Below are 14,472 nucleotides of genomic sequence, written 5' to 3'. Positions count from 1 at the left end.
TGAGCAAGGCCAGGGATTGAACCCACGTCCTCATGGATACTAGTCGGATTTGTTTATGCTGTGCCACAAAAACTTAAAAATCTTTTAATTTTTTCCACTGAGATGAATGTATTAACTCTGATTCCAAATATTGTCATCAGTTTTAAAACAAATTTCACATGAAGACATTTACATTTGCCTATAGTTTATGGATTCTTGATTTTTTTGCCTTTGGAAATTACTAAACTTGATGAAAGACAAGATTATTTTTTTCTTTATATCCCAAAACATTTTTTACATAAAAATAAACAGTATTTCTTTAATTTGTTCTGTTTTAGAAAGAAACAGTTGAGCTAAGTCCCACTGGACGACCAAAACGGAGAACCAGAAAGTCAATAGATTATAGCAAAATAGATGACTTTCCTAATGAATTGGAAAAGTTGATCAGCCAAATACAGCCAGAGGTAGACCGAGAAAGGTATGAGTTTAAAAAATTTAAGGTATGCTTTAAACTGTGGTAATTTTGTACTTCTCATATTCGTGGGTTATGTGTTTTGGGCAGAGCTGTTGTGGAAACAAATATTCCTGTAGAATCTGAAGTTAATCTGAAGCTGCAGAATATAATGATGCTACTTCGCAAATGCTGCAATCACCCCTATTTGATTGAGTACCCTATAGACCCAGTCACACAAGAGTTTAAGGTGAATACTATTTAATAATACACTGTTCTGGTTTCTGTAAGTTTTATGTTGGGTGAAAGTGTCATTTTGGGTTTTTTTTTGAGTGTTACTACTTAGAGTAGATACTGCTCTGTTTGTTGTATGAAGATTAAATGTTTCTAGTAAGTGTAGACAGTGTTCTACCCCCAAATTTAGGACTTTAGATTGTTAAAAATAAAGGCTATATGTAAGCTAACTAATATTTTTATTTATATATTTTATGTGAACAGCTAAGAATCCTAAAATAAGTTTTTTAGTAATAATTGACTTCCACTCTGTTTTATTTATTGTCATTTTTGGGGGTGGAGGGTGGGCTTGCATGTGGAAGTTCTTGGGCCAGGGATCCAACCCGAGCCACAGCAGTGATAGTGCCAGATTCTTAACCTCTAGGTCACCAGGGAATTCACTTGTTGTCTCTTAGAGATTGTTGTCACCTTTCAGTTATTTTAGTTTAGTTAGTATCTAGCTTATTAAAATCAATCTGGCTGTTAATTACTTCAGTCTCAACAAATAGCCACAGGAGAGAACAAAAAGTTGACATTGAGTTGCAGGCTTCTGGATTAAATGAATGAAATTGCTTTCTTGGGCAGTCGATAGAAAAATAACATAGTACTGAGGAAATCAGTTCTCAGTAACCCTCAATAACTACTACTTCGCAGTAGGGTTCCTAACACTTAGCAATTGTGACATGTTGAGCCAGATAATTCCTTGTTAGGGATGTGCTGTCTGTGGTTTATAGGCCATTTATCCAGCATCCCTAGCATCTAGCTACTAGATGCCAAAACATCTCCCTCCCCCAGTGTGTCAACCTAACCTGTCTCCCAGGCACTGCCACATATACCCTAGGAGTGGAGGGCAAAATTGCCCCCATTTGAGAACACTGCTTAAGCTTTTCATTGGTTAAGGAAGAAGGTCATTTCTAACACTATAATTGATGTTCATAGAAGGTTAAAATTTTCTTTGATACTTAGATTGCTTATTATAAGCTCCTATGCGTTCTTTAATTTCTACTGAGAATTCTAGCAGTAATTTTCATACACATTTGATAGAAAGTGTACTCAGTTGTAAAGAACAAACCTCAACATTATGTTTTATCATTACAAAGTTTTGGAGAGAGGGGTGGGTAGGATAGATCAAGTATATACTGAAACTGAATTTTGTTTTTTGTGAAATCATTACTTTTAAAGTTTGTGGTTGCTTTTTTGTTTTCTTTTTTGTGTTGTTGCATCCACGGTATATGGAATTTCTACAGGCCAGGTATCAAACCTGTGCTGCCACAGAGACAACTGGGATATTAGCCTGCTGCACCACAGTGGGAACTCCTAGTTTTAAATTCTAGAATATGTTTTTCCTTGAGAAATATCTTCTGATAAAAAAATCGAATAAGGTCAATTAGAAAAAAAATTTTAAGTTTTTAGGAATTTATTCGTCATTAAATTAAATTGCTCAGAAGGTTTTTATTTTGACAAAGACAAATTATTCGTAATTGTGACCTTTTTTTTCCTTTTCTTTCTTTCTTTGCCCATGTTTAAGATTGATGAAGAATTGGTAACAAATTCTGGGAAATTCTTAATTTTGGATCGAATGCTGCCAGAACTAAAAATCAGAGGTCACAAGGTACTTTTGAGTAGATTTTTGGTTCACTAATTCTTTATTAATCAGTATAGGTATTAAGATATATTTAAATTTCAGGTGCTGCTTTTTTCACAAATGACAAGAATGTTGGACATTTTGATGGATTACTGTCACTTCAGAAATTTCAACTTTAGCAGGCTCGATGGATCCATGTCTTATACAGAAAGAGAAAAAAATGTAAGACTGCTCCTGTCATACATACTAAATTCTTTTATTTTCTATCTTGATTTCCAAATAATGTTCAGAATACCTACAAATATGTAGAGATAGGAAAGACCAGAAACGCTATGTAGTAGGATCAAAAACATAGCATTTTGATTTAGTATTAATAAGTCTTTGTTGTTATTGTTCCTTTTTTGGCCACCCCATGGCATATGGAGTTCCTGGGTCAGTGATCAGATCTGAGCTACAATTGCTACTGAAGCTACAGCTGTGCCAAGGCCTGATCCTTAACCCATTGTGCTGGGCCAGGGATTGAACCTGCTTCCCAGTACTCTGAAGATGCCACTATGCCGTTGCGCCACAGAGGAAACTCCAGTAAGACTTAATGCTTCTGAAATTATATATACCTTCTAGCATAGCCTTACTTAATAATACCCTCTTTAACCATCGCTGTAAGAATATTTTTTGCCTGATCTGACTTTTTGACTTCCCTCCACCCCAGTATTTTACTATGGAAAACTTGAAATATATATATATAGCAACCAAAAGAATTTTTAATAACTACCTCTAAATCCACGTAGTACCTGCTGTTAAATTTTCGCTATTCATTTTTTAAATCACATACCTGTATTACAGCATTAGTCCATTACTGTATGTGTTCAGCATTCTATACTCCTTTGGTACATTTCAAAGTAAATTACAGGTGATAACTTTTTTCTGATTACTTCAGCCTTTTTTGTCATTGTGTATAAAATTTACATTTCCTAAAGATAATAAAGTGTATATTTGCTGAGTGTCTGTATACCTGTGCTGCAAACCCCTATTAAGATACAGCTTTGAAAGTTCCCTCATTCTACTCATTCAACTAACCTATCCTACCTACCCATCTTGTAGGCAACTATAGATTTCTTTTTTTCTTGGTTACCACTCTTGGGGAAGATAGCCTAGACTTTTTTTTTTTTTCCTTTTAAATATTAACTGTTCTCTCCCTCTCTCTCTTTTTTTTAATCTTTTTTTTTTTTTTTGTCTTTCTTAGGGCTGCACTCGCGGCATATGGAGATTCCCAGGCTAGGGGTCGAATCGGAGCTATAGCCTCTGGCCAACGTGGGATCCGAGCCGCATCTGTGACCTACACCATAGCCTCATGGCAACGCTGGATCCTTAACCCACTGAGCAAGGCCAGGGATCAAACCCACAACCTCATGATACCTAGTTGGATTCGTTAACCACTGAGCCATGACGGGAACTCCTAACTATTCTCTTAAAGTTAAGTTCTTGATAAAATAGGTGCATGGAAAATAAATGACATTAACATGAGCAGATGTTTTGGCTTCTTTTGGATATGCCTTTTGTTTTGTTTTGTTTTTTGCTTTTTAGGGCCACATATGTGGCATATAGAAGTTCCTAGCCTAGGGGTCGAATCAGGAGCTGCAGCTGCCAGTCTGTGCCACAGCCACAGCAATGTAGGATCTGGGCCATGTCTGTGATCTACACCACAGCTCATGGCAACTCTGGATACTCTATCTGCTGAGTGGAGGCCAGGGATCAAACATGCATCCTCATAGATACTAGTTGGGTTCATTACCGACAACGGGAACTCCAGGATATGCTTTAATACTTGTAATTAAAAACATTTCCCTTGATCTTTTTGATTAAAGTTTATTTCCTCTATCCTCCTCACTTCTTTCTTTCTGGTTACAGTTTATTACAGTGAAAGGGTACAGGTTAAAATCAGCAAAGACAAAATTGACAATGGATGAACTCCAAAAGAAGCTAGATGTGAACTTTCAGTGGAGTCATAGAAATAGCACTTAATTCTCATAGTAACGGCATGTGAAGTAAGCCAGGGAACTCACCTGAGCTTTGGTGTCCCGGGTTTTAACGGGGGTCAGTCACGTAGGCATGGAGCACCCTTATGACTGGCCTGAGCTACTCAGTCTTAAGCTCTCTGAAAGTCAGTGCATCTTGGAACCTTTGGGCAGTAGGCATGATGATGATTTTTTGTAACCTAGAAAGTGAATCCTTTGAGAATTTTCTTTTTCCACCCAATTGGCCATTATTGAATTTATGGTTCTGAGGTTCTAGTACTTATTTATTCCATATCCCAAGTCCCGTGGATACTTTAGAATTCATACCCAGTGCGAAGAATGCTGACTTATTATATCCTTTGGCACACAACTGTCCTCCCTTTTCCTTTGATGGTAAACGTTTAGTGTGCAGCACTATATCCACATTCCAAAGCAGGAACAGTTTCTTTCTTAATTCCTTGTGTTTATTTATATTCCTTTTGCTTTTAGATGCACAGCTTCAACACAGATCCAGATGTGTTTATCTTTTTAGTGAGTACACGAGCAGGTGGCCTGGGCATTAATTTGACTGCAGCTGATACCGTTATCATTTATGATAGTGATTGGGTAAGTTGTAAGAGTAGCAATATAGTGATTATATTTTCATTTTGAATTTTTTAATCTTGCTCACTTTGCAATTTCATAATCTATTTTGAAAAGTTATCCTCTTTAAGACGAGAATCGTTTCTTTGTCACGTGTCCAGTGTGTAAAGACTTTATTTTTTGTCTTTTGTCCTTCAGGGCTCCACTGGCGGCATATGGAGGTTCCCAGGCTAGGGGTCTAATTGGAGATGTTGCTGCCGCCTACGCCAAAGCCACAGCAACGCCAGACCCTTAACCCACTGAGTGAGGCCAGGGATCAAACCTATAACTTCATGGTTCCTAGTCGGATTCCTTTCTGCTGCACCAGGACAGGAACTCCCAGTGTAAAGCCTTGAACATACATTATCACTGAAGTCACTCTAGAAGTCTAAATTGAGTTAAGGCACTGTTTAAAAGATGCTAATTGGATCATGCTTTTTGAGTTTTACCCACATAGTTATGAGTTTAAATGATTTTAAACTGTTAAATGTTGTTTTTTTGTTTGTTTTTTAAAGAATCCCCAGTCTGATCTTCAGGCCCAGGATAGATGTCATAGAATTGGTCAAACAAAGCCAGTTGTTGTATATCGTCTTGTTACAGCAAATACTATTGATCAGAAAATTGTGGAAAGAGCAGCTGCTAAAAGAAAATTGGAAAAGTTGATCATCCACAAAAGTAAATAACATTTTGTATAACTTTTTTGCTTCAGTTTTTCTATTGTGTGCTGTAAATTTTGTAATTAGCAGTTGTTATTTTTATTTATAAAAAAATCAGCTCAGGATTTAAATAGGGAGGGGGGTAATTTGAAACTGAAGACCTAAACTGAGTTGGTGTGACCATAGACATAAGAGAAAGAAAAACATTAGAAATTGTCTCAAATGAGGTGCACTGGAGCAGAGACAGGTATCAGGTATATTTTTAAAGTGCCATATCCTAAACTCTGTCATGGGGATTTAATTTAATACTACTGCTTATCTGTTTCTCATTTTTTTAAAAAAGTTTTATTTTTTTTTAATTGAAGTATAGCTGATTTATAATATTATATGTTTTAGGGGTACAACATAGTGATTCACAATTTTTATAGGTTATACTCAATTTAGGGTTATTAAAAAATAATGACTATTTCTCTGTGCTGTGTAATACCTCCTTATTGCTTGCTTATTTTATACATAATGGTTTTTCTCTCTTAATCCTCTACTGCATTCTGACCCTACCCCTTATCTCTTACCACTAACCACTAGCTTGTTCTTTATATCTGTGAGCTGCTTTTGTAATATTCATTGGTTTATTTTTTTAGATTTCATATATAAATGATAAATACAGTATTTCTTTTATCTACCTTGTTTCACTAAGCATATACCCTCTAGGTCCAGAACCATTATGTTGAATAGGTCTCATTTGTTTATTTTTTGCTTTTGTTTCTCTTGCCTGAGGAGACAGATCTAAAAAATGTTGGTAAGACCAATGTTAAAAAATACATTGCCTGTATTTTCTTGTAGGAGTTTGATGGTTTCAGGTCTCAGTTTAGGTCTTTAGTTTATTTTGAGTTTATTTTTGTATACGAGAAATGTGAGAAAATGTTCTAGTTATTCTTTTACATGTAGCCATCTAGCTTTTTGAAGACACTGGCTTTTCTTCATTGCACATTTTTGCCTACTTTGTTGTAGATTAATTGACCATAAGTTCCATGGATTTACTTATGTGCTCTTTGTTCTGTTACATTGCTCTATATGTCTGTTTTTGTACCAGCGCCATGCTGTTTTGATTGCTATAATTTTGTAGTATTGTCTAAAGTCAGGGAGACTGATTCCTCCAGCTTTGTTCCTTTTTTTTTCCCCCCTAAAGATTGCTTTTGTTATTTGGGGTCTTTTGTGGTTCTATACAAATGTGAGGATTCTTTGTTCTGTAAAAAGTGTCATGGGTGTTTTGGTAGGGATTGTATGAAATCTTGTAGATTGCTTTGGGTATTAGGGACATTTTAATAGTATTAAATCTTGCAATCTGAGAACACAGGATATCTGTTCATTTCTTTGTTTCATCTACAGTTCATTTCTTCAGTGTTTATAATAGTTTTCAGAGTATAGATCTTTCACTTCCTTGGTTAAGTGTATTCCTGGCTATTTCATTCTTCATTTGATTTTAAATAGGATTTTTTTTTTACATTTCTGCTGATAGTTCATTATTAGTGCAAGGAAACAATTGATTCCTATATGTATTAACCTTGTATCCTGCAACTTTGCTGAATTCATTTATTTATTTATAACAGTTTTTTGTGGAGACTTTAGGTTTTTTTTTTTTTTTTTGATACAGTATCATGGCATCTTAAAATAAAGACAGTTGTACTTATTCCCTTTCATTTTGGATGCCTTTCATTTATTGTCTGATTACTGTGGCTGGGACTTCCAATACTGTGCAAATACAAACGGTAAAAGTAGGCATGCTTGTCTTGTTCCTGATTTTTGAGGACAGGCTTTCAGCTTTTCACTATTGTTCTTGTTAATGTTAGAGATTTGCCTGCCAAAATGCTTAAAGAAAATTTCCAAGCCACTTCTTGCAAGTAAAATATCTTAAATATTAGTATATTTACTATATAGAGGTATATTGAATACATAAAGTTATATTGAAGTAGTGCTATAAGATCTGTTTACTTTGTTGAAATCACTGTTTCAAAAAATATTTGACTCCAGTATGCCCTTTTTATAGTTTAAATAATGGTGTGTTAAAAACACAGGAATCTTTTTCATCTAGAAATAGATTTAAGGAATAGGGAAGTGAGGTGGGTGAGGCATTGGTGTTTTATATTCTGTTCCATGAGAATTTTAGAGTTCTGCTTTTGTTATTTTAATGTAAAATTCTCTTAAGATAAATGTCTTGATAGCTAACTTAAGAAAAACTGAAAATCCCCTTATATGAGTTTGAAGCCTAGAGAAATATCTGTAATGTTGAAACCACCATCACTTTGTTTTATGCTACTTCTTTATTTGTAACTATTTTATCCAGTATCTGTCTGGTTTTGAGGGAAATAATGGATTAAGTTTTAGATAAATTTTAGGAACATTCAGATTATAGCTAAAATTTCCATTGCGGGGAGGGGGGGGGAAAGAATTTGATTTTAATAAGATTTTCTGCAAATTAAAAAATTTTCATCCATGCTGCTTTTAAGTATTTGAATGATGAAGTAAATTCTACTTTGTCTGTTGAATTTGGTTTAAATTAAAATTTATCTTTAATTTGTCCACGTTTTATTCTTCATTCATTTATTTTTCACCGTGTCCCTGGGTGTTTCCAGTTTTAGTTCTTATGAATAACTTGCCTTGTACAAGTATTGGTGAGAACACGTATTGATTTGTTCTTGGTCTTAGGGTGGGTGTTTACCTATAGAAAGCTACCAGACTTTTCCCCAGGTGGCCATACCATTTGACACTCCCTCTGGCAACTTTGGAGAACTGGAGTTGCTTTTCTTCCTAAACAGTTGGTTTGTCTGTCCTTTTTAATGTAAGGCATCCTGCTTGGTTTGCAATGTATTGCATTTTGGCTTTAAAAGCAATTCTGAGTGTTTTGAATTTCTTGACATTTTTTTCTAGATCATTTTAAAGGTGGTCAGTCTGGATTAAATCAATCTAAGAACTTTTTAGACCCTAAGGAATTAATGGAATTATTAAAATCTAGAGATTATGAAAGGTGAGATTTTTTTTAATTTAAGAAAAATATAATTCATAGTTTTGATTTATCATAGAGAACTGAATATTTTGTTTCCTTATAGGGAAGTAAAAGGATCAAGAGAGAAAGTTATTAGTGATAAAGATCTGGAGTTGTTGTTAGATCGAAGTGATCTCATTGGTGAGTATCTCTCGTGGTGTTATTTATTATTTTATGGAAACTTTGAAACATACACAGAAGTAGAGAAAATAGTATAATGTACCCCTGTACACACAATTCATTGTGCTGTAACAGCTCATACCATTTAGCCAGTTTTGTTTCCTTGCCATTTTCTTTAATCAGAATCTTTAATTGATGACATTTTACCCATAGCGACTTTCTGGGTATCTTTTACTGAGAAGAACATCTGTTTTTTAAGCATAGCCACAATGTCATTATTACATTTAAGAGAGTTGGCCCTAAAACCTTAAATATCATTTAATACCCAATTCATATCCATACTCCATTTGTCTCAAATCTTTTCACAGTTAGACTCAGGATCCAGATTTCACTGTTTGTTCTCTTCTATTTCTTCTGTAACACACCCTCCTTAATTTTGTTTTTCCATGCCATTGATTCACTAGAGAACCTGAGTTATTTGTCCTATAAAATGACCTGCATTCCAGAATTGGCTGATTCCCTCCCACCCACCTTACAGTCTTTTGACTTGTTCTTCAATCTACTTATTTTCTGAAAAGTGATAAATAGCTATGTAAATAGCTCTATAGGCTTAATTAGATTAGGGAATACCACTGCTTTGTTCTCACTTTAAATCATATCAAGAGATGCATCATGTCTGGGTTTCTTATTTTTAGTTAGCTAAGATTGTTTGATCAGCTGATTCAGACTGCTGCTATTCATAAAACTTCCTGTTGACTTTTTTTTTGTCTTGTCCTTGGCATGTGGAAGTTCCTGGGCCAGGGATCAAATCCACATCACAGCAGTGACAACACCAGATCCTTTACCTGCTGCACCACCAGGGAACTCCTGATCTTTTATTTAACCTGATGGCTTTAGTATTCATTGGTTATGATTTTGAACCTTTTTTTTTTTTTTTAAGTGTTGCAAAATGGCTATTTTTCTTGTTCTGTCATTCTTTTAGCTGGAATTAGTCTATTATAACTTTCCTATGTCAACTCTCTGGTACTCTGAGATATAGTCTATACAGATGAGGCAGGATAAATTGTTTATGTATCACTTGTAAGACTACTGTGTAGATGCCTAAAATGGTGACAATAAATTACTTTGAATCCAAATATTTAAAACACGTTTACTATTTTATGACATATTACAGTATTTCTGCTCTTGATTACTTATGTGTTGAATCTGTAGGGTGGAAATAATGGTGTTTCTGTGAATCTTTTCCAAGCTGCATTCAGCAGTGCTGTTTGTTAGTGGCTTGATATTAGTGATAGTAGGAATCTTTAATCCATAGAAATAAAAAAATTTACAAACTAGGACCCTTTTTAGGGAGCAGTGATCTGATTGTTAAAAACCATCACAGCAGTGGGTCTAGTGCCATGATATCAACTTAGTTTCAAATAATTCTCTTTTTTTTTTGTCTTTTTTTTTTTTAGCTATTTCTTGGGCCGCTCCCGCGGCATATGGAGGTTCCCAGGCTAGGGGTCGAATCAGAGCTGGGGCCACTGGCCTACGCCAGAGCCACAGCAACGCGGGATCCGAGCCGCGTCTGCAAACCTACACCACAGCTCACGGCAACGCCAGATCGTTAACACACTGAGCAAGGACAGGGACCGAACCCGCAAACTCATGGTTCCTAGTCGGATTCATTAACCACTGTGCCACGACGGGAACTCCTCAAATACTTCTTTTAAAAGTATGCTATCTTCTTACTGAGTTGAAAGAATTCTTTATATATTCTAGATATATATTCAGATGATACATTCTAAAAATATTTCCTCCCAGTCTGGCTTATTGTAGTACTTTCTTTGTGTCTTTTAAAGAACAAAAGAAAAAAATTTATGTAGTTCCGTTTTTTTTGTTGTTGTTGTTATTATGATTTTGGTGTCCTAAGTAATATTTGCCTAGCAAGGTTGGGATGTTTTCCTTTAAGAATTTATTTTTTTGCTGCTACCTCAGGCATATGGAAGTTCCCAAGCCAGGGATCGAATCCCAGCCACAGCTACCACCTCTGCAACAGCTGCAGCAATGTTGCATCCTTAACTCACTGCACTGGGCCAGGGACGGAAGACTTGCTACAGAGACAACGTTGAATCCTTAACCTGCTGTGCCCAGTGGAAACTTCTCTTTTAAGAGTGGCACAGCGGAAATGAATCTGACTAAGAACCATGAGGTTATGGCTTCAACCCCTGGCCTCACTCAGTGGGTTAAGGATCCGGTGTAGCCGTGAGCTATGGTGTAGGTCACAGACATGGTTCAGATCTGGTGTTGCTGTGGCTCTGGTGTAGGCCGGCAGCTATACCCCAATTCGACCCCTAGTCTGGGAACCTCCATATACTGTTGGTGTGGCCCTAAAAAGACCAAAAAAAAAAAGGTTTTACAGTCTCATATTTCAGTAAATTTTTGTGTAGGGTATGAGATAAAGGTCTGAATTTTTTTTGCATGTTGTCCAATTGTCCCAGCGCAATTTATTGAAAAGATTATTCTTTCCATTTTGAATTTCCTTGGGACCTTTGTTGGAGATCAGTTAACTTTAAATGTGTTTCTGTACTCCCAGTGCTGTCCTATTCCTGTTAATCTCTTTCTTAATCCTATGCCCTTACTGTACTGTCTTGATTAATACTGCTCTATGGTGAGTTTTGAAATTGTGAAGAGTGAATCCTCCAATATTGCTCTCTTTTTTAAATTGGTTTTAGCAATTCTCAGTTCTTTGCATGTTTATGTGAATTTTAATTTTCATACAGTTTAGGGAAAAGATTGAGAGATGAAGATAAAGCATTATGGTCAAATCTTAACAATCTTATTAAATAAAAATCAACAGCATAGACAATTTCACATTAATTTAATAAATGGAGAACTAGATAATAAAAACCCACTTGACATACTATCATAAGCATTATGGTCAAATCTTAACAATCTTATTAAATAAAAATCAGCATAGACAATTTCACATTAATAAACGGAGAACTAGTTAATAAAAACCCACTTGACATACTATCATAACCACACATAATTCTTTTCTTTTGCACTTTTGGCTGCTCCTTGGCATATGGAGCCCCTGGGCCAGTGATCTGATCCTGAGCCACAGTTGTGACCCAAGCCACAGCTGGGTTGACAACAGATCCTCACCCCACTGTGGGAGATGGAACCTGGGTCTTAGAGCTCCCAAGATGCCACAGTGAGAGGACCCACCCTCATAATTCTTAGATCTGACATAGAAAAGAATGTTCAGTGTTCTTAATCTGACAAAATGCATTCATCTAGTAAATTACTAAGAAAATCAACAAATATCATAGGCAATAGCTCTCATTCCCATTATACACTATACAACATAATGCAATGTATAAGGAAGTCCTAACTAAAGCTATAAGACAATAAAAATAGGAAAAATAGTTTTATTGTTGCTTTAGCAGATGGTTATAATTATCTCCAAAGAAATTCTAAGGGAATCTGAAAGAATTTAAGAAGTTTGATATAAACTAATAGTATGTACATTAGTGATAATTGTTTAGAAAATGAGGTACTTACACCACCTACAAAACTATAACATACCTAGAATTAAATGCAATAATTTCTTGGAGTTTCTGTCATGGCTCAGCAGAAATGAATCTGACTAGCATTCATGAGTATGCAGGTTCAACCCCTAGCCTCGCTCAGTGGGTTAAGGATCTGCTGTGGCTGTGGCATAAGCCAGCAGCTACAGCTCCAATTCGACCTCTAGCCTGAGAACTTCCTTATGTTGAAGGTGTGGCCCTAAAAAGCAAATAATAATTTCTTTAAGGCCTTGAAAAAAAATTAGGAAACATCAAAGGACCATAACAGAACTGAATAAGTGTATGGATATAAACTATTCATGGGCATGAATGTTTAATATTAAAAAAACTCTGTAATCCCCAAATTAACTTGTATTTCTTACATTGATCTTTTAATTAAAATCTCATTATGACTTTTTGTAGAGCTCTGATAGGGTGTTTTTAAAATTTATATGGAGTGGTAAAGGGCCAAGAGTCAAGACAATTTTGAAGAACAAAATAAGGTATTAAGATGTAATTAAAAAGTCATATTTAAGACTTTTGAGTTAAAGACTTCTATAGGAGTTCCCATTGTGGCACAGTAGGTTAGTGTTCTTTCTGGCTTCTCTGTGTGGCATTGCCAGTTTGATCCTTGGCCTGGTGCAGTGGGTTAAGGTTTGGCATTACCTCAGCTGTGGCAAAGGTTCACAGATGCAGCTCACATTTGTTTACTGGTCCAGAAACTTCCATATGCTGCAGGTGTGGCTGGAAAAAGAAACTGTAAAAAAGGACTTCTGCAAACACTCACAATACCATAAACAGATAAGAGACAAACCACACTTATCTGCAGCATATAGCACACAGACACAGGAAATGGTTATTGTATTTAGGTAACTAACAAGAAAACTGGATAACTTAAGAGTAGCAGATTACCAGAGAGAAAAATCCAGTGAATATGGAAATCAGAGTATGCAAATTAAAACCAGTAGCAATTTCATTTCAGTAGCTATCATATTGACAAAAATGTAAAGGGCTGCATACTAGCTATGGGAGTGTGTGCAAAGATTCATCTTCATACTGTCTTGTTTTCCCACTTTTAAACCAAGATTGTGCTTTTGGAAAAAAAAAAAATCTCTGAGAACAGAATTCAGATTGTTCTGTTAATTTTTCTACACCTCTGTATCTTAAATTCAGCGGAAGTGAATTGAAATAGCAAACTTGATGTTGGGTGTGTTTGTTCTTGGAGGCCAGGTCTGGTTGTAATAAGAGGAATGTACTTTCTTGCTAAAGTGGCCCCCATTTCTGTGGGCTGGAAAATTTTGGACAGATGACTCCTCACAAAAACATATTGGACATCTCTTTTAAGTTCTTATCTGTTAAGAAAGAATAAGCACTCGTTTATGTATTTTTCTCTTAGATCAAATGAATGCCTCAGGACCAGTTAAAGAGAAGATGGGGATTTTCAAGATACTGGAAAATTCTGAAGATTCCAGTCCTGAATGTTTGTTTTAAATTGGAGCTAAAGAATGTCTTCAAAAGGTTCTTGTTTACATCCTGTGATTTACCTGTTCTAGTTTTGAAATCCAGACTTTTCAGTCTTCTTTTTTGATTATATCAGTTTACATAATATAATTTTGTACCATTGCATAATTTTCTGAGCCTTATTAAGAACAAAGATATATTTGTAGGAAATTTAGATTTTCAGTTAATTTTTCAGACTCTGTAGTACTCTTGGGTACAGACTGATGTGTACTTAACCACTACCGGATTTATACAGTCTTCCTGTGGAAGTTTAATATCTTTCCCCCACCCCGCTTTTAGCAGTACAGTTTATGGGTTTTTGGTACTTCAGTTATGGAGTAGGCTTTAATGGGGGAAAGATTGGGATTATACTTTCTATTGTTTAATAAGAAATGGTTTGATTTTAAGGTCTATTTCTATAAAATAGTTTGCCAAATAAATGTTTGCTATCAGATGATTTTTTTTTTTTTTTAAGAAAATTAAGGGCTCAGAAAAAAGTGTTGCCTGGCATTGTGATTCAACATTATTATGGAAACTTGATTTTGTTCATTAGTACCATATGCTTATGTCATAAAAAGATTTGAACAGGACATTGGATTAATACAGAGTACTGGAAGAAATTGTAGATTCTTGAAAAAAGACCTGACAGAAGTCAGGTCAGTGGCAGTGTGTCAT

At 35.5% G+C, this 14,472-nt stretch overlaps 1 protein-coding gene across 2 annotated transcripts in view; it reads left to right on the top strand.

Annotated features, from left to right (window-relative positions):
* Positions 1 to 14,251, top strand: part of HELLS (helicase, lymphoid specific) — a 42,737-nt gene extending 28,486 nt beyond the window's left edge. For both annotated transcript variants that reach the window (XM_047761269.1, XM_047761270.1), the window contains 9 exons: positions 318 to 457; positions 542 to 680; positions 2,232 to 2,315; positions 2,391 to 2,510; positions 4,793 to 4,909; positions 5,440 to 5,599; positions 8,509 to 8,605; positions 8,688 to 8,764; positions 13,694 to 14,251. In XM_047761269.1, the coding sequence (XP_047617225.1) occupies positions 318 to 457; positions 542 to 680; positions 2,232 to 2,315; positions 2,391 to 2,510; positions 4,793 to 4,909; positions 5,440 to 5,599; positions 8,509 to 8,605; positions 8,688 to 8,764; positions 13,694 to 13,788 (1,029 nt within the window). In that variant the 3' untranslated portion in view covers positions 13,789 to 14,251. The remainder of the gene's footprint in view (positions 1 to 317; positions 458 to 541; positions 681 to 2,231; positions 2,316 to 2,390; positions 2,511 to 4,792; positions 4,910 to 5,439; positions 5,600 to 8,508; positions 8,606 to 8,687; positions 8,765 to 13,693) is intronic.
* The last annotated feature ends 221 nt before the right edge of the window (positions 14,252 to 14,472 follow it).

Source organism: Phacochoerus africanus, chromosome 15, assembly GCF_016906955.1.
Source record: "Phacochoerus africanus isolate WHEZ1 chromosome 15, ROS_Pafr_v1, whole genome shotgun sequence".
In the NCBI taxonomy this organism is placed as follows: domain Eukaryota; kingdom Metazoa; phylum Chordata; class Mammalia; order Artiodactyla; family Suidae; genus Phacochoerus; species Phacochoerus africanus.
Note: the sequence above shows the minus strand (reverse complement) of the source record. Positions and strands in the feature narration are given on the sequence as shown.